At 44.0% G+C, this 26,275-nt stretch overlaps 1 protein-coding gene across 3 annotated transcripts in view; it reads left to right on the forward strand.

Annotated features, from left to right (window-relative positions):
• Window positions 1-25,815, forward strand: part of LOC311241693 (uncharacterized protein) — a 44,334-nt gene extending 18,519 nt beyond the window's left edge. Inside the window, exons 3-6 of one of the 3 annotated variants that reach the window (XM_084330574.1) lie at window positions 1,628-1,786; window positions 1,878-1,993; window positions 16,438-18,237; window positions 23,368-25,815. In XM_084330574.1, the coding sequence (XP_084186700.1) occupies window positions 1,628-1,786; window positions 1,878-1,993; window positions 16,438-18,237; window positions 23,368-23,724 (2,432 nt within the window). In that variant the 3' untranslated portion in view covers window positions 23,725-25,815. Of the gene's footprint in view, window positions 1-1,627; window positions 1,787-1,877; window positions 2,019-16,437; window positions 18,335-23,367 lie in introns of those variants that run through there. The other 2 variants (XM_084330576.1, XM_084330575.1) reach the window with 2 other exon arrangements.
• The last annotated feature ends 460 nt before the right edge of the window (window positions 25,816-26,275 follow it).

Below are 26,275 nucleotides of genomic sequence, written 5' to 3' on the forward strand. Positions count from 1 at the left end.
AATAGCGCCGACAACATTGGGGAAGCCGACAACGTTAAATAACAATATTTAAATAATAAATAAGATCTCTGGGTGGTTGGATCAATATCATCCTTGATTTCATAGAGTATATCAAGAATTGCTTGAGCTGGCAACCTGTGTCTCCGGATGATTTCGGTCTTGCCTAAATCAAAAAATTATATTCTCATTAGAAATATTCTTTCACGAGCACGCCTGGCATTACGATGCCTTTTCCTGGCAACAATTACTGCTGCCATGATCACCTGAGACGCTGGCAATGACACCCCTTTATAAATGTGCTTAGTTACCACCAAATCTCTGAAGGCGTAAATAGCGTTGCGTGGCAATTAGCACAGATCTTTGTGAATTTGTGTTTTTGCGATGAGGCTAATTTGCATAGAAAGGGGCACATGTTCCGCCCATATTACCTCATTTAAATACCCACAGATGGCACCGACGCAATGCTGATGGCAACGCAGTTAGCACCGCATTTCACCCTTTGCGCTTGCTTTGTGAATAACAAACTGTGTTTCGGAGCTATTTGCACAGGCATAGCATCAGAAAAAGCCACGCAATCCCTTTGTGAATTTGCCCCACAGTAAACTAACGGAGAACAAAGACATCTTCACTACATCTGTACACATAGTAAACTAACTGAGAACAGAGACATCTTCACTACATCTGTACACATAGTAAACTAACTGAGAGAACAGAGACATCAGTATTTTCCCCAACATTAGGGCTGGGCGATATAACGATAACGATAAATATCGCGATATATTTTAATAATCGATATCGAATATCGAAATAAAAAAGAAATCGAAAAATCGTTTTTTCTTTTTATTTATTTTTTTTATTTTTTGTTTTACCTGCAACAGGGCAGTTTTAAAACCAGAGACAGTGGACAGACTTGTCTTTCTTGCCTGCAACTTAAAGTAATGGCTTTGCTTGTCCAAATGACAATACTGACCAAATTCAGATTTCTTTTTCTCTTGTCCATTTATTTTGTTTGCTTTCTAATTTAAAATACATTTTTAAACCGTCTGTACACAGTAGGCTATGTGTGCTAGCAGAACTAGACTCCAGTCACGAGTCACGGTGCACATGTGCGGTGGTTTGTCCACCAAAAAAGCGCCAAAAGATCGAAAATAAACTAGCAGAGCCAGAACTGTTCAACTCCTCTGGAGCCACAGCCAGCAGAGAAGCCGGTTTACTTTAGCTTTTAAACCAGCTGCAGCCTGAGAACTGGAGTGTGAGGGGATGTAACACTAAAGATGGCGGCAATGACAAAGAATTGCTGCAAAATAAACATACATCTGTATGAATGTTTTATACTTATAACAATTCGATAATTATCGATATCGAGAAATAAAATAAAATTATCATATCGTTATCGCGATATGATTTTTTTTCCATATCGCCCAGCCCTACCCAACATAGATGTAGTATTTATGGCTGGTTTAGATGAATCGACTAATTGATAAAATAATCAACTGATTAATCGATAACAAAATAATCCTTAGTGATAGCCCTAGTATTTTCCCCAACATAGATATAGTACTTTGCTGGCTTGTTGCAGTGTTCTTGCTTGATGCAGATGTTGGCTGTATATCTTTTTACTGTCCAGAGTCGTCGGAGGAGGATGAGGAAGAAGACGATGAGAGCGATGAAGACTGGAGCTCACATAGTGGACTTGCAGCAGAGGAAGAGAAGGGAGGGGGTGAAAACTCAGAAGATGAAATTGGTAAAGAAGAGGAAGATGAGGCAGAAAGTGAAAAAGAGGACGGTGAGAATGACGTGGGATGGGAATACATTATTTCGAATTTGAATTTCTTCAATATTTAGTTTCAAAAGTGTGGCTATGACGGTTCTCTCAGTTTCAGAAAAGGACACAGACTGGTTTGTAATCCAAGGTTACGAGGAGCTTGGAGAGAAAAGTGGAGCTAAACTACAGACAAGACACTTGGAAATCCGGCTCAAGAGATTGTCAACGGTAAGATGGGGAGGAAAATATTACAGTGAGTTTCTTTTGCATAATGCATTTGCACATTTTATATAACAACCTTTACATGATAAAAAATATAGATATAGTGTATTAAAAAAAGAAATAATTGCTTAACTAGGCTTGCCTAGTCTCGTTCTTGGCTGGGTCTTGCTTAACTAGGCTTGCCTAGTCTCATTCTTGGCTGGGTCTTGCTTAACTAGGCTTGCCTAGTCTCATTCTTGGCTGGGTCTTGCTTAACTAGGCTTGCCTAGTCTTGTTCTTGGCTGGGTTGGGCTTGACTTGGTGTCTACTGTAGCCTATTGTCTCTTAGCGAGAGAGAGGCGTGGAGAGAGAGATACTCTAACCAACCACACTTAGTTCGCACAGCAGATTAAAGTAGATACTTTGATAGTGGGATGTACAATGTACCCCTGTTGTGTACCTTTTCTAACAAATCTCAGACCAAAACCCTGCTCAGACTAGTGTGAGTGAAACCCTGCTCAGAGATTGATGTTGGATTATTCCTGATTCTTGGAACGATTAGTCAGTTAGCTAAGATACATAGAGTGCTCCCTGCTGGACAACAACACCACCAAGTCCAGAGGACAGAGTGCTCCCTGCTGGATAACAACACCACCAAGTCCAGAGGACAGAGTGCTCCCTGCTGGACAACAAAACCACCAGGTCCAGAGGACAGAGTGCTCCCTGCTAAACAACAACACCACCAGGTCCAGAGGGCCGAGTGCAACACCACTTTCCCACAACGGCCTTGACTGGGGCCTGAAACGGTGATCTTCCGACCATGAGTGTGGAGCGTGTGGATGTTTCATGCATTTCATTAGTCCAGACAATGTCTTTGGGCTGATTTATCAGTGTGCAGGTGAGTTTTGAGAGAAACTTTGTGGTCTTGGTTGACCAGGTGGAGAATTTCAGTCTGTTTTTGACATAAGTCTGAGACCACCTATTGATTTATCGATAACTGCGTGAAATCGATAAGTGTCATCACTTATCGATTTTCTTTGCACGTGTAAAAAAATATATATACTTTATACTATACTAGGTCTTGTGGCATGTTTTAGTTAAAACATCCCCATTTCATGTACATTCAGTTGAATTGCAACTCTGCACTGTGCATTCAATATGCAGTGCACTCCTCCATCACATCCAGAGACCTCCGACTATAAAATGAGAAGGATCACTGTGGTAGTTTTGAATGGGGAAATCTGTAACACTAAAGATGGCGGCAATGACAAAGAATTGCTGCAAGATTAACATAAATGTGTTTAAATAATAATAAAAAAAAGTATATATATATTGTTGTGAAGGATCAGATTAAACCGAATATATATATTTATTTATGGATATATATTTAATAGTATTTGTATATCGTTTGATATCCCTTGTATATTCCTTGTACATATACACTGAATATCCCTTTAGTCTACTAACAGCCCATAATAGTTTCATTCTCTCATTGGACAAGAACTTGGCGCCAGCAGCCAAGCCCCTTGGTTCAAGTTCAATCGTGCCGACGAACATGTCGTTACTAGCCCGGTTCCGCGTAGGAATACGTCTGGCGAAATACGAATGGTACTATTTGTTCACAGCGCATATATATATGGCGCAAGTAAAGTAGAACTTTCTTTTTAGTCCCTTAGCCCTTAGTTCTTTACCCTCCAACCTAGTGGCAAGACGTTAAGCCTCACCCACGATACACGTGTGGTGCAGTATGGTCAACTTGGCCTCAGAATGGCATTGAGACATCGTGTGGATTAATAGTTGAATTGTCATAGTTTGGCACTATACCGTCGAGTGGGACGTATTTCTATTAAGTTAATAATAGTCTATGTATGGTGCATCGTTCTGTTAGAGTTATAAAGTGAGCAGTACCCCCATCGTTTCCTCGCGTTATCTAGAGTCTTAACCAGGCTGGGCAGACCACGTGTGGTGCTTTCATCCGAGGAGTTCTGGGCTAGGACGAGTGGACCTGCACATTGGATTACCTTACCCGGACGACGGCGAGCCCTACACGGCTTGGATTATCTACTTGCTTTGGGTGCTTTGATTTATGCCATGGATAACAGCCAACACTGGTGAGTGTTGGAACTACCCCCGAGAGGAGTCCAGGTGAGACGGCGCTCTACCCCGAGTGAGGTCGCCTCACGTCTCTTCGTTGTGGACCGGCAGCTACCGTCTACAAGAGGGCCCAACGGTATTCATCTGTGGACCAAGGTTCTGTGGGCACCGTGTTCAGCACTCTGAATTCTCCCAAGAAATCGTTGGCCAGATGGGATATCGCCAGCGGCTCTCCTAACCCCCCCCCCCCCCCCCCCCCCTACTGACTTACAACCAGCGGCACCCCCTTTAGTATATCCAGCTATAATCATTGAGTACCATCGCTATAGTTCCCTAAAGAACCAGGTTGTATACTTGCTTCCTGCGTAACCAGAGATTGGACATTCAATGTTGATTTGCCTACGAATACTCATTTGCCTTACAAGTGCATTCAAATCATAAATGTCATTAAGTGAACGTTGTATATACCCTTTGCTATATATTAAATATTCGACTTATACATTTGTGTGGACTTGGTTTCATGGTGGGAAAGTGTTCATCATATCTATATCATGTACTGTGTGGCCAGTAGTTAAAGTACATAAAGCGGTAGTGGTTTAATGATACCATACTTATCAATACAGTCAGGGAATTGTACCCCTCAGTTACATATATTAAAAAAATATACTAATAAACAATATCGATAGGTTTGATTGAAAATGTTATTAACAGATTGCAGAATGGGTACAATACAGTATGGCTCAATACACACAATTGTTAAGGGGATGCAGACCAGAGAGAGACTTTCGTCTTGTTTCCATTGGAGTCCCCCATTTTCAATTCATGATGAATTGTAAGTAAGGGTGCAATTAGCACTGTGCAATCCATTCTTTGTGGATCCCGCCCCAGTCTGTTTGACACTGTGGTCTTGGTTGATCATCAAAGTCAACTTTATTGTCATTTCCCATAATGTGCAAGACATACAGAAAATGTAATTACGTTCCCCCCTTCCCACAGTGTATATAAAAAGATCTCTACAATATAAACAAAGTAATATAGGACACAATATACAACACAATATACAGGACTATGTACAATATAAACAGTAGCTAAAAATAAATGCATGAGTGACTTAAATAAAAGAGGTAAAAGAGAACTTAGTGCAAATCTTCCTACCAGCGGTAGTACATAGTCAAATAAAATAAAGTGGCAGTGAGTTAGTAAAGTGGCAGTGTGTGTCTGTGGGATGGTGTGTGTGTCAGTGGGTTGTGGGTTCCTAGTCCAGAGTCTGTGGGGGCAGAGTAAGAGAGGGGGAGAGCTGGGAGAGAGTTCAGCTTCCCGACAGCCTGATGGATGAAGCTGCCTTTCAGTCTGCTCGTCCTAGCTCAGAGGCTCCTCATTCTCCCGGAGGGCAGGGTGGGTGATGAGTGCTTTGCAGGCCAGGCGTGTGTTGTAGATGTCCTGGAGGGAGGGGAGGGGGGCACCAACGATCCTCTCAGCTGTTCTGACCGTTGCAGGGTCTTGTGGCAGGATGCCGTGCAACCCTCGTACCACGCGCAGGGCTGTACGTTAACTTTTTTTGCACATAGCACTGGTGCTACAGAGGTTGATAGTTTTGTAGCACAGGCCAAAATCTTGTAGCACAAGCATAAAACATGTTATATTTGTAACAGTCACAAATGTGCCTATTGTATTTGTTATTTAGTTGCAGTGCCATGTTTGGCTGTCATTTAGTATATCGCCATGTGTTATTATTACTATGATACTCTCATATGCTATTTTCAATTAATATCATAAACAACATAAGGAATATTAGCATAATTTTTAGTGGACTGAAGGAATGAGTGGGCGTTTAATAGTTTTAAATGCAAATAATTTATTGAAACATAGAAGTGGGGTCGGTTGGGACACACACACGCACACAATGGGGGACCCTGATGTAAACCAGACAAACGTCTTTCTTTGGTCTGCATCCCCTTAACAATTGTGTATTGAGCCGTACTGTACTGTACCCATTCTGCAATCTGTTAAATAAAGTTTTCATTCATTCATTCACACACACACACTGTTTCAACTCACCACCCCCGCATCATATTGTAGTCTAGTCTGTCTTCAAACTTCCACTCCTCTCGAAACTTGTTTATATTTGAATATCAACATTATCTGTCCATCCTCAGTTTACTATAATATACTCCTGTCCTGACTAGTGACTTCATCGTCTTTCCAAACGCACGCACACACAGGGAAGGGGAGAGAGTGCCCCCCCATTTCCCTTTCCCCAGTCCACACTGTGTCTGCTGGCTCTGCGCATCTGCCTCTGATCAGGATTAGCTTGTTAGCTTGCTAACGTTGTAGTGATTGTAATGGTACATAAACGTTAATTTCGGGCGATGTGCGCATAAAGGAATGGCGACGGGGCAAAGCATGTAGATGCATTTGACCTGTTGCGAGAAAGAAAAAAACACCAGACTTATTTCGGGACATGTAGGCGCACTGCTGTGTTAAGGCAGCAGTGCGCACCAACCGACCAACGCGCTGCTCTGCTTGCAGAAGCACGGATAGGGCGGATATGACTCGTCGAGTTGTCACGAGTTTTTTTAAAATAAGAGTATCATATGCACCTGAACGTTGCTAGCTTTCGGAGCCTAGCTGGAGCTGCGCGTGGGCAGAAATGAGACCCGCTACAGGATTTTCAAAATAAGAGTATCTATATGAACCGAAGTAAATCCATCCATCGCACAGACCGCTGTTGCTGTAGCACGTGCAATATATATGTCGCACTGTACAGCCCTGCACGCGGTTATGCAGCTGGTCAGGAGGCTCTCTATGGTGCCCCAGTAGAAGGAGCACAAGATGGGAACTGAGGCTCCAGCTCTTCTCAGTTTGCGGAGGAAGTAGAGGCGCTTCAGGTTGTTCAGCAGAATGGTGTCACTGTCACAGGTCTGTGGTCAGGGTTTGTAGTCTGTGATGGTCTGAATCCCCCGCCACAGGCTCCTGGTGTCTCTGCTGTCACTGAAACGGTGCTCTGTCCTCTTTGGGCGTTTTCACTCCGGCAAGACTCCGGCTCTGTTCTGGAGCCTCTGAACCTTGGTGCTTTCTGGTGAACCAGCCCGTGTGTACACCTATTTAAACAGAACCCAACGCTCCACCATCCTCCGTCATCAAAACAGCTTCAAAGGTTCGGCATTGCATCTGCACCATGTACTCAACAGGTAGCAATCTCAAGATGAGATCCGATTCAAATGTATTGTCATTATACAGCACAAGTACAATACACCATCCAACCAAAGTGGATAAAGAAATGCTCCAGAAAAAAATAAATGAATGAAATGAAAAAGAAGTTGTGAAACAAAGAGATTTGAACCTGGGACCATAGGATCCACAGGCAGCCACACTAACCAGTTGAGCTAAAGGGTCCGACGTTGACTGCAACTGACTAATCCATAGTTTACACTTGTCAAGAGCCGATTGCGCAGTCGGTTAGTATTGGCATTAATAAATCAGATGTCATGCTAATATGTCATGTTCTACAGTAGGACTTACTACTATGATACGCAATAAAACATGTCATTAGAATAATAGAAGCCTACTTTGCTGGAATGATTCATTTTGAACGTATACAGTACGTGTGTGTGTGTGCTTGCGCGCTTTGGCTCACTACCTTTCTCCATGCATATTTATTTCTGTAGCATTTCTTTATCCTCTCTGGTTGGATGGTGTATTGTACTTGTGCTGTATAATAACAATACATTGGAATCTAATCTCATTTTGAGATCAGTCACAAATCGCTTCCTGTTGAATGGATCGATTGAGTGCAATGCTGAACCTCGAAAAAGTTTTTGCTTGTCCTGACAGCCTAGAATATGACACGTCCACTGATGATGTCACCGTTCGCAAGGAAAAAACAACAATTTTCTGAACCAATTAATCCCGGTGTGAACGCGCCTATTTGTGTACTGCCTTTTTTTTTATTTTTTTTTTTTTTTTTTCATTTTCCTCCGATTTTCTCCCATCCCAATGTTAGTCGTATGCCAATTCCCAATCCCTTCCTGGTCGCTGCGCACTTACAAATTGCAATGCAAAAATTTAATCTCAACATATCAATCTGTGTGGGGTTGCATTCTGTTCGGACAAACATAAAAATGATTTGTGCAAAGTTTGGGAAAGATTCGTTGAGATTTAGAGGTACCACACAGCATGTGAAATATATGAAAATTGGCCTTTTTGGGCATTTTACTAGATAACATGACAAGGCAATTTCAAAAACGGCAAGAAATGGTTTTTGAGAACAACATTTATTAACCCTAACATTTAAGAAGAAAAATGTTTGATAACAACATTGAAATAGTCTTTCAAACATGTCTCAAGCATCCTAGAGTCCTAGACCTGGTCCAGCTTGCGCTTGCAGCAGCGAAGATTTGGCTGTGTTGAGCGGTCATGCTCAACTGCCTGTAGCACATTCTGCAGGTGCTCCTCGCTCCTGGCTGCTGCCACAAAGTCAGTTTGACGCCACGCTCGGCACAGTCATTCACAACATTGATGGCACGTACATTCACTGCACCCATCTGAAATGCTGTACTGGTAACCCAATCCTCTACATCCAGTGAAAGAAACGCGGGATCGATGTGCAGCAGGTGCATGCCGAACCAGCAGTCTGGGTTGGCGAGGTCAGCCAAGCTGGTGGTCGGCGAGAGGGTTGGAAACTTTGGCTTGCCGAAGCCAGTGCCAAAGCGGAGCTGTGGGGCTTGCATGGATATATCAGCCGGCTTGTGCTCCAATATAGCATCTGCAAGTGCGCGCTGCTCGCCAACTGGCACCTTGGTGCTGAAGAGTGCCAGGGGCAGCATCTCGCCTGACAGGTACCATAGGTGCCGCTTCAGCGCCTTAATCGCTGATGCTGCGATGCCCTCGTCAACAGACTTGTATGCGTACAGGTTGTGGTAGAGCGTAAGGTCATTCCATGCCGCATCTACGGCCGTGTCGCAGGTCAACCACCACGTTGCGTAGATGTGCGTGATGAAGTTGGGAAACGCCCGAATCTTCAGCACCTGCTGCTGCGTAGTGATGGTCCCCTGAGGAAGCAAGGCAATGTGCTGCTCCATCAAGGCCAGCTTGAGAGTGTAGAGCAGCTTAGCCATCCACCGCGCCTTGTGCAGTGCTCCCGGTCGTTGGAAGTTAACTGGAGTGTGCTCTGCACTGTCTGCACTCAGATACACAAGACATAGCTGCACGAACTCGCGATAGTCGCCTCGCTTGTAGTCGAGCACTCCTGCAGCGCACACAATTAGTTCAGCACGCAACTTGCCCAGGAACGGTGTTTCGGCATCGCCAGGAATGTAGCGGGCCAATGGGCCGCTGTCCTTGTGTGGCAACAGGTTCCAGTTGTCGCGCAGACGTGTAAACAATGTAACCTCTGGCGAGCGTGACGTCTCCAAGACGTCTCAGTGAAGATGTGGCTGAGGAGCACCTCGCCGATGTGGTGCCGGCACCCGGACCAGAGCAGTGGTCGACCCAGTGAGAGCTGGATGGCAATGCAGGCTGCCGTGAGATGGCCAGTGTTTGACGCGGTGGTGTCAAATGCCATGTTGACAACCTGATCGGTGCAGCACCAGTCCTGCAGCAGCTTGCATGTCAGCCGGGCAATGATCATTCCACATGCCTCATCAGTCCCCTTCATGTATGCTGGCACACCAAGCAGTTTGAGCCGCTCCGCGTCTCCGATCACCACTGTCAGACGCTCCTCCAACTGGCGCACATTGTTGAGCATTGGCGTCAACTTGCTGTCCCAGTGCAAGGTGCACATGGGAGGTGGTGTCCACTGTTCTTGCTGGTCCTCACTGATGGCCTGCAACACGTGGCGGCGCGCTCGGTCTGCTGTTGCGTAGGATGTGGAGACCATTGCCGAATTGCCACCGGATTCCTCGATCAGACCGCGCGTGAAGGCAGCCTGCTGCATTGGTGTGATCTTCAACCGTGTAGCCAGTGACGCAAGACTCGGCCGGCTGAGAATGTCTGATGGAATGAAGGCTGTGGTGCCAGTCTTCTTACGCTCACGGGTGGGTGTGTTCTCAGCCGGTGGAGCAGCTGTTTCATCTGCATTGCTGTCTTCATCACTTTCGCTTTCCAACACCACCGCCATGCTGGACCTCGCAGTCATCTCCTGCTGCTCCTTGGTAAAGCATGCCTGCTGCGCTGCTTCACGCTCCTGTCACCGCTTCAACTTGGATTGCAGATTGGCATCCAATGCTCCAAATGTGGCCACTCTGTCGCCCTTCATGCTGGCCAGGAAAGCAATGTCCTCTGGATCACAGATCAGCTCCTCTGCATTTGGAGACCACAGCGGGAATGTGGCATCCAGCTTGTGCTCCATTGCGTCGAGCTGTAGCCTCACTGGAGCGCCTGGCCTTTGGAATTTGCCGCAGCTTGTTGCTAGCATCGACAAGCGCTACTATCTTGACGCATGCTCGACGATCACTCACCATTGGAATATTGGCCTTTCCATAAAATGGCTGCACCTGCTCCAAAACGTCCTTAGCCGCATGGAACCGTGACAAGGCTCCGGTCAAACCTGGCCGCTTGGCATGCAGTTGCGTGTCGCAGTTGTACAGCATGCACCGCAAGATCTGGCGACCACTTGGCAGTTTGGCACCAGTGATGATGGCATCTGCATTGGTTATGCTGGGGCCCAGACCAAAGACCAGGCTGCGGCTGCTCTGGCGGGAGCCTAAGGGCGGCGACGCCATCTTGTGAGAACTGGATAGCTGGAGATATAGTTGGAGAGCTGGATCATGTGGTGGGTGATGGTGGAGTTGGGGGTATTGAGTAAACTGTGATGCAGAGCCACACAGGTAAAGCTATTTATAGGCCCATCCTGCCCAACCCCCCAAAAATTGCAGGACCAGGTGCGAGATGAAACAATGTTGCAACTCACACACACACACACACACAGACACTAACAGCAGGCCATGTTGGGAGAGGACAGCATGTACTGATGTACCGTTGCACATCTAAATCACCTCGTATTGCAAAAATATTTTGCATGTATTGTTTTTACATGGATGGTAACACTTTTAGCACCCATACAAATCAATACGCTGGAAATGTGTATTTTGATGCACCCTACCCCACAGTCAGATCATCTGGGAGAGTGGAGGCTACCACGTGCTTCCTCCGACACACGTCCAGCCAATCACCGCTTCTTTTCACCTGGCAGCGTGGATTCTCACTGAGAGGGCGTAGCGTGTGGGAGGACCACACTATCCCCCTCAGGTCCTATCCGCGCTTAGCAGGCGCCCCGACCGAACTGTAGGAGTCGCTGTTTACAACGACCCGGACCCACCCCGCCAGCTTCTCCCACCCTCTAATACAGCCAATTGTATTAGTGTGGACGGCCAGCCAAGCTGGTGACAACCCCGGAGCTGTGAGCTGGATTCGAACAGGCGAATCCAGCTCACAGCTCCGGGGTTGGTGACGAACCCAATCTCCGCTCGGCCACCTAACCGCCCTCGTGTACTGCCTTTTTGCATTTTTGATGCCAATGTCTAAGTCGGCCCTGGCTGTTCTCGGGCCAGGGCAGGCGGTGTTCCGGGCTAGGTTTGGGCGGTATCCTTTTTTTCACACAGTTATACCTTTGTCACATAATACCCCGGTGCACGGTATTTGACGGTATGACTTTCATTTTCATCAGCGGGGGGGGGGGGGGGGGGTGGGGTGGCAACCCGTGTTACCAAGTAAACAAATCATCGTCAGCTCTCAGATTGGTAGTCAGAAGCCTGCACCGTTAGCGTTACTGCGTTAGCATCTAGCCTTGGCAGACTATTTGATTCGTTAAGGGCTCGAAATTGCATGAGTTTTGGTCATATGCTCCCGAAATGCTCCCGTTGTTTGGCTACTTCTATGTGCAGTGAAAACTACTCTAATGCTTTATAACCTAGTCATTGATTTAGTTCAGGGTAATCTTAAGATTAGCCGCAGAGCTAACGCTAGTTAGCGTGAGCTAACGCTAGCTAATCAAGCTCAGTAGCTCACAGAGAGAGATAAACAGCTGACAGCGGATAGTACAGGACGGTACAAATACAATAAAAAGGCTGGTGGGGGCTGTTGTGTAAACCTTGTACTCTTTAGTTCACATATAATAATAGACTGATTATTTGCTTGCTCCACCAGTGCACCACTCCACAACAACACACACCAACTCTCGTCACAACGCTTTACGGTATTTTCACAGCACTGTCGCAACATTACCGTAAAACGTGAACACCGGGGGAGCTCCAGTAGCTCACCGCGTACCTCGAGCGCTATTTCGGCGCCGGGGACAACCGTGCTCGTCACGGATCTGGGGTAGCAAGTTCGATTCCCGGACAAAGCCGTAACTTTCTCAGAGTGTCTTCCCCCCATCTCTACCCCCATTCAACCTGTTTCTGTCGGTCATTCTTGACCAGAGAAAAAGCGATAAACGCAAGAAGAGCCAGCGGAATTGCCAGTTTAAAAAAAAAAAAAAAAAAAAAAAACACGTGAACACCGTTGTGACCCACTCGCTCCACTAGACTGGTCTCGCCCTCTGCTGGCGCGTGTGTGCACTACACTCAACTCTGTTTCACTGTAATAGAAGCTGAAGCGCATCTGTGATTTTGACGGTGACGGACGGTATTGATTTTCAATACCGTCGGTATTTCTAAATACCCCGGTATATTGTAATACCGTCATACCGCCCAAGCCTATTCCGGGCCCTCAGTAAACCATGGACTTCCCCTGTCAGCCATGGTTTCTGATCGATGCATTTACTGATGTAGGCAGTGACTGTCTCTGTATATTCACGGATGTTGGTGTGATGGTTATAGGTGGCTGCCTGCTTAAACATTATCCCAGGCTGTGGTGTCAAAGCAGTCTTGAAGTGTTGAGGAGGCATCCTCTGGCCACACCTGCACTTGCTTCTGAACTGGTCTGGTGACTTTAGCCCTTGGCCTGTATGCTGGCATTAGCATGACAGTAGTGTGATCAGAAGCACCCAGGTGGGGGAGGGGTGTAGCCTTGTATACTCCTCTCAGGGTTGTACACAAGGTCCAGTGTGTTTTTTACCTGTGTAGGAAAATCAACATGTTGAAGTTGTGAGCATACAGACTTAAGGTTTGGTTGAAATCGCCAGCCATGATGAGAAATCCATCTGGATGGGCTGTCTGTTGCTCACAGATGGCGTTGTTCAGTTCCTATAGTTCTGTCGTTGTTGTTAGAGCAGGGGGGGATGTAAACTCCCTCGGTAGGTAGAATGGCCGACACTTTAGGAACATTAACTCAACCAGGGCTGAGCAGTGTTTACGTACCACCAGTGTCTTGACACCAAGCATCTCTGATGTAAACACAGACCCCGCCGCCGCAGGTCTTGCCTTCTTCCGTGAGGAACATGTCCGCCCGGTAGCATGTTAGCTCATGTTTGACTCTTTCAACAGTTTCCTAAAGGTGAAAAACGACACTCTCTCGCCGCCTGCTGTGTCGGTGTATGTGGTCCCGTTTATTGTCCAGGGAGCGTACGTTAGCGAGTAGGGATGGGAATCGAAAACCGGTTCCCGTTGGGAACCGGTTCCTAATTGGCCGATGCCTGGAACCGTGTGGCTCCCGTGACTTTCGATTCCCTTATCGCTGCCTACAGTTGCGCAATAATGTTAGCCGTTAGCATGTAGCCATGGCAGACTCTATTTGATTCCTTAATTGCTCGAAATTGCCTGGGTTTTGGTAATATGCTCCCGAAATGCTCCTGCTGTTTGGCTACTTCTATGTGCAGTGAAAACTACTTGAATGCTTTAGAACCTAGTCATTGATTTAGATCAGGCTGAGCTAAAATTAGCCGCGGCGCTAACGTGAGCTAACGCTATTTAATCAAGCTCACAAAGAGAGATAAACAGCTGACAGCGGATAGTACAGGTACAAATACAATAAAACAGCAGGTGGGGGCTGTTGTGTAAACCTTGTACTCTTTAGTTCACATATAATGAGAGACGGAATGTTTGTTTACAAGACTGTAAGCCAGGAAGTACAGTGGTGCAACATACAAATGTGTCCGTGTAGCAACACAAGCCAATACCTTATAGGACAGGGGCCCGGGGAGCTCTCTCTCTCTGTGTGTGTGTGTGTGTGTGTGTGTGTGAGAGAGAGAGTGTGTGAGTGAGAGACAGAAGTCAGAGGAATAACAACCTGTTATTCAATAGATTAAATTAGTTTAAGAATAAAAAAATAAATACATTTTAAGAGAATCTCAAATACATTATTTTATTTAAGTGTAGGCTATAGTTAATGTTTTATTTTTTACAGTTTTTGTATTTTTCTGACATGGGGGCTCAACAATAAATGACAATCAGAAATGTCAAGTTGCATGTTATTCTAACCAGCTTAGACCCCTACGCTCTGCATCTTCTGGCCGCCTCAGACCTACTCCTATCCGAGCTCCGGGAGGGTCATCAAAGAGAAGTCGCCTATTCTCAGTCCTTGCCCCACAATGGTGGAATGAACTACCCACCCCAGTTAGGACAGCCGAAACCCATCCAATCTTTCGCCGTCGACTAAAGACGCACTTCTTCAACCATTATCTGAATAAAAAAAAATATATCTAACCCTAACTAACCGTACTGTCATGCACTTGTCCTAATAAACTAACCTACACTTTAGCACTCAACACTTTGATGAACATTGTTGCTCAGCTGATAGAGTTGTGCCCTTCCTGATGGCTTGTCGTACAGAACTTGTAAGTCGCTTTGGATAAAAGCGTCAGCTAAATGACTAAATGTAGTTCTGTTGCATTTTCAATTTATTTATTTAAATTATAAATTGATCAGGTATCGATAAGGGAATCGATAAAGAATCGAATCGATAAGCAGAATCGATAATGGAATCGTATCGATAAAATCCTATCAATTCCCATCCCTATTAGCGAGTAGGATAGATAGATGGTATAGCTGGCTTGTTTGGGTTAGCCGCTAGCCTAGCTCGTATACCTCCACGCTTGCCCCTGCTTCTGCTTCCTCTTGCACCGCCTGCGGCGCGTCCTCAGCGGGCACGACTCAGTGGTGGGCTGCCGGAGTAATCCAATGGCCCGTAGCTCCTCAACGTGCACCGGATTTAATTCACTAAATACCATATGCCGATGTCGATCAGGCTCTCATGGCTGTATGTTTGCCTTGAGGTGGATAAGCGCGATCAACACTCGCACACGACGAGTAATAACAATTAAAACAAGTAAACGCTGCATTATCGGGACAGAGGGTAGCCGCTGCGCCTGCTCGCACCGCCATCTTGGTCTTGATGTGGAGAGCCTTAGTCTGTTTGACACTGTGGTCTTAGTTGATCAGGTGGAGAGCCTTAGTCTGTCTGACATTGTGGTCTTGGTTGAACAGGTGGAGAGAGTTAGAGAGTCTGTTTGACACTGTGGTCTTGGTTGACCAGGTAGGGAGCTTTAGAGAGTCTGTTTGACACTGTGGTCTTAGTTGATCAGGTAGGGAGCTTTAGAGAGTCTGTTTGACACTGTGGTCTTGGTTGACCAGGTGGAGAGCTTTAGAGAGTCTGTTTGACACTGGTCTTGGTTGACCAGGTGGAGAGCTTTAGAGAGTCTGTTTGACACTGTGGTCTTGGTTGATCAGGTGGAGAGCTTTAGAGAGTCTGTTTGACACTGGTCTTGGTTGACCAGGTGGAGAGCTTTAGAGAGTCTGTTTGACACTGTGGTCTTGGTTGATCAGGTAGGGAGCTTTAGAGAGTGTTTGACACTGTGGTCTTGGTTGACCAGGTGGAGAGAGTTAGAGAGTCTGTCTGACACTGTTGGGATGTGTCTTGACACAATAAGCAGGTCATGGTGCTTCTGGCAGGGAGGTGGTCAGACATTGTGGCCTAAGCGTATATACTGGGCTACTTCCTCATTTTTAATAAAAACAAATATGTACTGATTGAAAAATGCACAAATCATCTACTGTATGGAACCAGCTGTTGCCAGAATAGAACTACAGTATCATAATTAGTGTTTTGGACAAATTGCCATTTTTCCTGTAATGTCCAATGGAGAATGAACAGTCACCTCATGCTATGTGTCCAGTGGAGAATGAACAGTCACCTCATGCTATGTGTCCAGTGGAGAATGAACAGTCACCTCATGCTATGTTTCCAGTGGAGAATGAACAGTCACCTCATGCTATGTGTCCAGTGGAGAATGAACAGTCACCTCATGCTATGTGTCCAGTGGATAATGAACAGTCACCTCATGCTATGTTTCCAGTGGAGAATGAACAGTCACCTCTGTAATTTCACTGTAAGGCAGGGTTAATCAGAATGTCTTAAAGTATACATCTACACATAGCCTTAGACTGCCAGTTTACAAACCTATCTCTTCATTTGAATGTTTCTGTCTCTCTGTTCCCCAGATCCAACCCCTGTCCTGCTGCCCGGCAACCAATAGAGACATGGAGGAATTGAGACGCCATTCCTGTGACCAGTGTGGGGAGAGCTTCAAGACAAAGGCTGAGCTTAAAAGTCACCACATGGTACACACAGGAGAGAAACCTTACTGCTGTGGCCAGTGTGGGAGGAGCTTCCAAACAAAGAGATGTCTTAAAACACACCACATGGTACACACAGGAGAGAAACCTTACTGCTGTGACCAGTGTGGGAGGAGCTTCAAGACAAAGGGAGAACTTAAACAACACCACGTGGTGCACACAGCAGAGAAACCTTACTGCTGTGACCAGTGTGGGAAGAGCTACAAGACGATGGGAGAACTTAAAAGACACCACATGGTACACACAGGAGAGAAACCTTACTGCTGTGACCAGTGTGGGGAGAGCTTCAAGACAAAGTCAGAACTTAAACAACACCACAGGGTACACACTGGAGAGAAACCTTACTGCTGTGACCAGTGTGGGAAGAGCTACAAGACGATGAGAGAGCTTAAACAACACCACATGGTACACACAGGAGAGAAACCTTACTGCTGTGACCAGTGTGGGTATAGCTTCAAGACAAAGTCAGAACTTAAACAACACCACAGGGTACACACTGGAGAGAAACCTTACTGCTGTGACCAGTGTGGGGAGAGCTTCAAGAGAAAGTCAGATCTTGAAAGACACCACATGATACACACAGGAGAGAAACCTTACTGCTGTGACCAGTGTGATATGAGCTTCAAGCGAAAGTCAGAGCTTAAAAGTCACCACATGGTACACACAGAAGAGAAACCTTACTGCTGTGACCAGTGTGGGAAGAGCTTCAAGACAAAGGCAGAACTTAAAAGACACCACATGGTACACACAGGAGAGAAACCTTACTGCTGTGACCAGTGTGGGAAGAGCTTCAAGACGATGAATGAACTTAAAAGACACCACATGGTACACACAGGAGAGAAACTTTACTTCTGTGACCAGTGTGGGAAGAGCTTCAAGACGATGAAAGAACTTAAAAGTCACCACATGGTACACACTGGAGAGAAACCTTACTGCTGTGACCAGTGTGGGAAGAGCTTCAAGACAAAGGTTGCGCTTAAACAACACCACATGGTACACACGGATGAGAAACCTTACTGCTGTGACCAGTGTGATATGAGCTTCAAGACAAAGGCATATCTTAAAAGTCACCACATGGTACACACAGGAGAGAAACTTTACTGCTGTGACCAGTGTGGGAAGAGCTTCAAGACGATGAAAGAACTTAAAAGTCACCACATGGTACACACAGGAGAGAAACCTTACTGCTGTGACCAGTGTGATATGAGCTTCAAGACAAAGGCATATCTTAAATGTCACCACATGTTACACACAGGAGAGAAACTTTACTTCTGTGACCAGTGTGGGAAGAGCTTCAAGACGATGGGAGAACTTAAAAGACATCACATGGTACACACAGCAGAGAAACTTTACTGCTGTGACCAGTGTGGGAAGAGCTTCAAGACAAAGGCATATCTTAAAAGTCACCACATGGTACACACAGGAGAGAAACCTTACTGCTGTGACCAGTGTGGGAAGAGCTTCAAGACGATGGGAGAACTTAAAAAACACTACAGACAGCGGAGGACACCATGCAAGATGCCAACCTACTTATCGAGAGCAGTTAGGGGTTATGTTTCTAGCTCAAGGACACTTCGACACACTGCCCAGGACGAGCTGGAATCTAACCGGGAACCTTCTGATTACCAGACGACTGCTCTCCCTCCTGAGCCACTGTTTATGCAGGTGGTTATATCACTGTAATGATGTGTTTCTATGTAAATCAAGATCTGTGGTCTGAGGTATTAACACTTTGATCACCGGGGTTAAATTCATAATTTACCATCCCTCGCCAGCCCTATTTAACATGGAGAAGTTCCCCTTCTTTGCAGGGCTATAACTTTTTAAATTGTATTTCTAAATTGACATTACTATGGCCCATTCAACGTCCTATATCTATTGTTCAGGGTGTAGCAACGTTATACTTTTTCATTCACATATTCATACTAAAATACGGTCTAAAGTATAAGTATGTTTTTATCGTTTTCTGCAGCTTTCTCCAGAACTTGATTTATAGCCCTAAATGCATTATATTGATGATCAAATACAATTTGGTAGGAATCTGTGCGAGATAAAAAATGTCAACTGGACGTGCTTCTAGGAGTTACTACGTATGATCTGATGTTGGGCGGGGGGTCGTTTATAATTCCGTGGGCAACGTTATATCATTCATCTAGTGTGGGTGATATGATCATCGGAGCAGTTTATATGGAACACGTTAAAAAAAAACGCTGAATCTTACCGTAGCTTCCTCATAGCGTTGGGCGATGAGCGTGGAGCAAAGATATTCCTATTATGGGATGTAGAAATACCCGATCCATTTCCAGGTTGTATAATAGTATATACGTCCAAATTATGATGTTTATAGAGTTATTTGCAACCGATCGACATCCATTGTGTCAAGATGGAGTCCTGCTAATGATAGCGAGTGCCCGGACGAAATATGGGTGAGCACCACTTCATCCGCATCACTTCCTGTTTGGGCGAGCGGCCGATCGGCCACCAGATGGCGCTCTTGAACCGTTGGAGAATTGAGAGGGGCTCACCAGTACATATAATGTCTCCGGGGGAGAAATATGATTTCGATCACAGATTTTTGAAATATTGATATCAAAGACGCTGTCCAGCGTCTTCGGCAGAATAAGCATGGTGGGGAAAGACGCTGAACAGCGTCTTCGGCGATTAAAGTGTTACGAATAGAAATCGGAATACTAATATTGAAATTAATATCCGAATGATTAGGAGACCATTCCTGAAGTTCAATAAGATTGTTTATTATACTATGGATTAGGGCTGAACGATTAATTATAATATGGATTAGGGCTGAATGATTGATCGATTTTAAATCGAAATCGTGATTTGAAATTACGCAATTAGCAAATCGAAAAGCCTGCGATTTGGGATACGTTATACAGCGAGTCTGATTCAAGGTTTTTTCTTGCTAGTCAGTCATGCTTACCAATCAGAAGTGCTGTGCTCTCATTGCTCACCAATCGGAAGTAGCCCAAGGTAGCTACGTATACGCCCAACAACAGCCCGTGAAACGTGTGTGAAGACGTTACAGCAGGGCTCCAGAGTGTGCCTATTTGGTCGTATTTTCTATGTGCAGTGAAAACTCCAATGCGTCTAACAAGCTTTGCATCCTCGTCATTCCTGATGCCCACGTCGGGGGAAACTAACGTTAGCCACGGCGCTAACTAACCTAAGCTAGCTAACCCTGCTCACAGACAGAAAACAGCGGAGTTTCAATAGTAGGGAATAGAGATGGGCGTGAGTAATCGATTACTTGCGGCTATGAGAACTCAAACCAGCTTGTGAGAATTCGTTGTAGCCAGCTAGCGTAGATGCTATTCAATGCTATCAACATTAGCTAAATAGCTAACCAACTAACGTTAATGCCATTCAGAATGTATAACATAGCTACAACACACAATAAGGTTAATACAATTACATGCATCATTGTTTACAATGAACTGGTGGGGCTAGTGACCGAAAGGACTGGACACAGGGACAAGTTAAACATCAATTAATTTAATCCAACAGGTAGTTTCGATCTGCGCTGTCGTGCCTATGCACCACAGGGCTATTCTATTATATACGGCTTTGCTGCCGATTAAAAGATTCCTCCTCATCGATTGCCTGTAGCTGCATCTAATGTTAAAACGAACCTAAAGTTAGTTGTTCACCAACAATCTCAACATTTGTATTAACGTTAACTCAAAAACATAGAAATGGACGACACAAGTTGTCCGCTCATAGATAGGTTCCGCTAGCGATAATAACAACAATACTTCCGGTCGGGGGGTTTCAAAATAAAAGAGCAAAGTCTAAAACACCGGAAAAGACGTTTATTTTGTACAGTGTTTTCCTCCACAAGTAATTCACAATCGCTCGAGTATAGCATGCTATCAATCGATCGGGGTGGGCGGGGCTGAGCCTGTCTCTCTCTCCCTCCCTCCCTCTCTCCACTGTACGTTCAATTATCATTTAAGTAGTAAAACATTACACTATAAAAACGAAGTGGATAGTTGATGATGATAAACATTTTACTTCATTAGCTGAGATATTCTAAAATCATTAAGTCTACTATAAGCCATTCTTCCTTTATCTGTGTGTGTGCAAATTGAATCGCAATCTGTCCGAAAAATCGCTATTAGATATTTCCCCAAAATCATGCAGCCCTAATATGGATCCATACAGTTTGTGCAGTAAAAATGCTCTTTCATCAGTAATAGAGTGGGGAAGAAGGGAGGAGAGGATAAAGGGCAGAGGATAGAAGAGACCGTAACACAGTAATGTTTTATATCTCACAGACAAAGGATCATATTACTTGATACATATTTAAAGGTCCCGTGTTTCACTATTTGGGCAATGTTACACAATTCCTGTGAGTCTATGGAACACATCTGTAAGGTGTATTTAAAAAAAATTCATTGTTTTGTATTTCAAGATTTCAAGCTGTTTTGGGCTGGGCTCCGCCCATAAGCGATTTGAGTGACAGTCACCCACAGTCTGCACTGGCAGACAGAGACATAGAGAGATTGAGGGGGATACTAATTAATTTCGCCGTTGGATAATGCATTGGTAACTTGTTTCAAATGACAATATATACCCCTGTGAATATTATTGCACGGATCGGAATACGTGCGCAATGATATTTTGCAGCAGGTTGGCAGTGATATGCGAGTGCTCCCAACTGCGTGTGTGTGTTTCCCCATGTGCGCGCGGTCGGGAGTGTGTGTAAATGCTCCGTGTCCCTCTGTCTCTCTCTCTCTTCCTCTCTATCTCTCTCTTCCTCTCTCGCTCGCTCGTTCTCTGCTCTCTGTCGGCACCCACGCCATTTCAACCAGTTTGAGGAAGTGTCAGTATTTCCACTCGCTCTGTTGTTGAGCGAATGGTTGAGTGTGGCTACAACCATAGAGGGGGCGTTAGTTCTACAACCATAGAGGGGGCGTTAGTTCTACAACCATAGAGGGGGCATTAGTTCTACAACCATAGAGGGGGCATTAGTTATACAACCATAGAGGGGGCGTTAGTTCTACAACCATAGAGGGGGCGTTAGTTCTACAACCATAGAGGGGGCATTAGTTCTACAACCATAGAGGGGGCATTAGTTCTACAACCATAGAGGGGGCATTAGTTATACAACCATAGAGGCGTTAGTTATGCAGATGAGAATTCTTGGACGTCACAGGTACGCGAAATTCAGAATAGCTTAGTTCAGTGAGGGAGGATCTCATGAACTCGAGACTGGACTGATGAGCCAAAATGAGAATTAGAGACACAGACCCCATTGATACAACCCCACATTGCTAGAAAACAATGCTAAACACTGGAAAAGGCCATTTATAAGGCACTGGGGCTTTAACATGTAAATTCTGACATGTAAGTTCTCATGATGCATATACTGTGTCTCGTCTATGTCCATATTAGTCCATACGGTACATCTCCCATTGCTGTTTATATATCATAGGCCGTTTACCTTATAGTGGCAGATACTGAGCAGAAACAGGAGTCCATTCATGGCTATAGAGTGATTGAGAACATAGTGTACAGAATATGTTCATGTAAGGATGTGTGAATAATTTTTCCTCCTTACAATCACATTGTAGGATTCATACGGAAGGTCCATATCATACACATCAGTAGCTATTCTCTATATTTACTAACTGCAATTAAATCTTCTATCTATATTTACAAACGGGTAAAATCTGACTATTCTTTATATTTACTAACTTAACTTAAATCTGACTTCTCTATATTTACTAACGGGTTAAGTCTGACTATTCTCTATATTTACTAACTGAGGTTAAATCTGACTTCTCTATATTTACTAACAGGTTAAATCTGACTTCTCTATATTTACTAACTGAAATTAAATCTTGACTATTAACTATACTGTATTTACTAACTGAAGTAAAATCTGACTATTCTCTATATTTACTAACTGAAGTTAAATCGGACTTCTCTGTATTTACTAACTGAAGTTAAATCGGACTATTCTCTATTTACTAACTGGGGTTAAATATGACTATTCTCTATATTTACTAACTGAAATTAAATCGGACTTTATATTTACTAACTGAAGTTAAATATGACTATTCTCAATATTTACTAACTGAAGTTAAATCTGACTTCTCTATATTTAGTAACTGAAATTAAATCTGACTTCTCTATATTTACTAACTGAAATTAAATCTGACTTTTCTATATTTACTAACTGAAGTTAAATCTGACTTCTTTATATTTACTAACTGAAGTTAAATCTGACTATTCTCTAGTATATATAGAGGTTGAGTAGTTTCCTGGGATATATCACATTCACACTCCAAGTGAGGTAGATTATCTTCACAACTACAAATATACCCTACCTGCAGTATTTTAGCCTGGTATCACCCTCAGTACCTGCAGTATTTTAGCCTGTTATCACCCTCAGAACCTGCAGTATTTTCAGCCTGGTATCACCCTCAGTACCTGCAGTAGTTTAGCCTGGTATCACCCTCAGTACCTTCAGTATTTTAGCCTATTATCACCCTCAGTACCTGCAGTATTTTAGCCTATTATCACCCTCAGTACCTGCATTATTTTAGCCTGGTATCCTCTTCAGTACCTGCAGTATTTTAGCATGGTATCACCCTCAGTACCTGCAGTATTTTAGCCTGGTATCACCCTCAGTACCTGCAGTATTTTAGCCTGGTATCCTCTTCAGTATCAGTATCTGTGTATCCACATCAGTATGCATGGGATGTATGAATCAGAGATTTGAGCCTATAATGTACTGAATCCTCTAAACATGCACTCTTTAACTCTTCACAGTGTGAAAGTGCGGTGAAGACTGAAGCTTCACTTAAAGTGGAAGGGTTGGAACATGAAGATCTGCAACATGAACAATCCATGGATCTAGACTCTACCTCAAAACTAGCAGCGGCGTCTGCCTCCTCTGACGTAGAGGTTTTTGACTCTTTCAACAGTTTCCTAAAGGCGAAAGACATAAATTATGCACACTGTGCCATTTTTTCTGCCCCAGAGGAGGAGGACAGCGACATTCAGACCGGGGATCAGAACCCGAGGCCACAAATGACTCCTTCATGTGAAGTTGAGTCTGACCCTGAATGTGATGGGGACCTAAGTACATCTGAAACTGAACACAGTTCTGACTACTCAACATCTTGATTCATTTCCAAAAAGCTTCCGAAGATCTCCCTCCAAGTCAGATTGTAAGGAAGAAGGCGAGGACACGTCAGACGTAGCCTATCGCAGAGGCCTCCTTTACCCGATGTCTGACTCTGAGAGATGATGATGGCGATTTTGCAAAGAATGTACGCAAGTGCGAAGAGAGGAGACTTCCAACCACAACCGAAAGCAAGGAAACTTCTGATGAGTCCGATTGTATGATATGTATGATAACAAACGGACAATCTGCTGAATCCAAAACTGCCATTCAGCGCAGGTCACCAACGACTTCAAGTGGCAACCACATGGCAACTTCTGACTCGGAACCTGAGCAGTACAGGACTGAGAACACACGTAGATGTGATGCAGCAGCTCTATGAGAAAAATCTCTGTCCCAGCCTACGTTATCCAGCGTTTCTTTCCATTGTGGGGGAAAATGGAAAAAGGATCGGGCTACGTTCGCCTGAAGCGGCCGAAGAGTACATGAAGGAAACACATCGTGGATGACAAGCTTATTCATCTTTTTTTTTTTTCTTTTTTTTTTTTTATCTATGCTGGATAACTTTGCTATGGCTCGGACTTCAAAAACGGCATCAAACAAGCTTTTTGACAACACTGAGGTACAAATAGTTTAATACGAAACGCTAGACACTATATTTATAGATTTATGGTTTTGTGCAGGCAATGATCTGACGTCGACATTTTGGAACATTCTGGATTCTTTTTCGATCGCTCTGTCATATTGGAATATACTGGAATACACTGGAATGACATAACTCTATGGCAGGAAGAATACCCTGGAACATAACATCAGTTTTATACAAGTCATGATCGGTGGCTAACTTTCTAGAATACACTGGACTTTTACAATGAAGGCCTGGGAACAATAACATTCGGTATGTACCTGCACATGAACCAGATATGGAAGATCAATAAATCTTCATAACGGTTTAATGCCCACCCTTGTCGGGGGACGAACTGCATACAAGGATTTAAAAACCTCATTTTCATCTAAAGGTGTAAGCTTGGCAAAGTTATTTTAAAATTTTAAGCAATTGTTTCCTAACTTTAGGGATTTCTATAATTTAGTTCTAAACATCTTTCTTTCTTTTTCTCTGTTTTCTGAAAGGTTCCAACATGCATGTTAGTAGAAGGTTCAAATGAGTATACTAATTGAGGCATATTTTTTATTTTATTTTTTATTACATTAAAAGGAGAGTGGCTAGGCCACAAGTGACATTCTATTAAATTAGAATTAAAGTTTTCGATCCTATGGCAATTAGCATAGGAAAGTTAAGGATAAATGGCTCACTCTGGGCTAACCGGTGGTGTAAGGGAGGGAGTTGTACGCGAAGGTGGTGTCAAAGGAACACAGCCTTAGTTGTACAGCTCTTTGAGGGAGGGGGGTTTAGGGGATTATTTGTATATATGTATGTTTTTAAGCTCAGCTCTCAACGGGACCTCAATAATTGGATATATATCCATTGTGAATTCGTACTCCAGACGCATTACCAACAAGCACACAACAACATGTATAGATTATGGCTAGTTTCAATATAATAATCTGGAATACTGGGGGAATAAATAAACAAACGCACACTGATGAAAAACAAACAGGTTGATGTGGCTCTTCTAAGCGAAACGCACCTTTTTAGTGGAAGACAAAGCAACGCTAGCGGACAACATATATCATAACATTAGTCACACTTCCTTTGGAACGAGATCCCGTGGAGTTGCTATAGTCGTGAAACGGAAGTTGAATATTGAGTTGAATTCATGTGTCGGTTATCACACTTTACTTCTTACTGATGACTATTTTTAAACTGAATAATTTTAAACTATTTTTCACACTTTTTACTGTCACCTTGCTATTTACATTTTTTACTGTTGTATGTCCGTTCTATTTTATAATTTTTAGACTATTTTTAAACTTAATCATTTTAAACTACTTTATTATTTGTATTACTGAATAGAGAGCCTATTAGGATGCTAGATCCTAATGTGAAACACTGATTTACCATACCCTGCTATGCTCACCCATGCCTGTATTTTTACTGTTGTGAAGCACTTTGAACTGCAACCTCTGTATGAAAAGTGCTATACAAATAAAGTTATTATTATTAAAGTTATTATAATTGCAGGAAGTATGGTCTGATACAGATGGTCGGATAACCATGAATGAATGAATGAGAACTTTATTTAACAGATTGCAGAATGGGTACAATACAGTACGGCTCAATACATACAATTGTTAAGGGGATGCAGACCTGAGAAAGACGTTTGTCTTGTTTCCATCAGGGTCCCCCATTTTCAATTCATATAGACATTTATGACATACACAACATACATGACATTTATGGCATAGGGACATATAGGTATTTAGTACTGATACATTTGTGACATAACGGTATTCAAATATACAGTACTGTTACCCTTAGATCCTGACAGAGTATATACATATGATGGGGAGGGGACTGTACATTAGGAGGGGGTGGGTGGGAGGGAAAAATACATACGGCGGGGAGGGAATATATACATGCGGTGGTGAGGA

The sequence above is a fragment of the Notolepis coatsorum genome (genome assembly GCF_963971535.1).
Source record: "Notolepis coatsorum genome assembly, chromosome: 15".
Lineage (NCBI taxonomy): Eukaryota > Metazoa > Chordata > Actinopteri > Aulopiformes > Paralepididae > Notolepis > Notolepis coatsorum.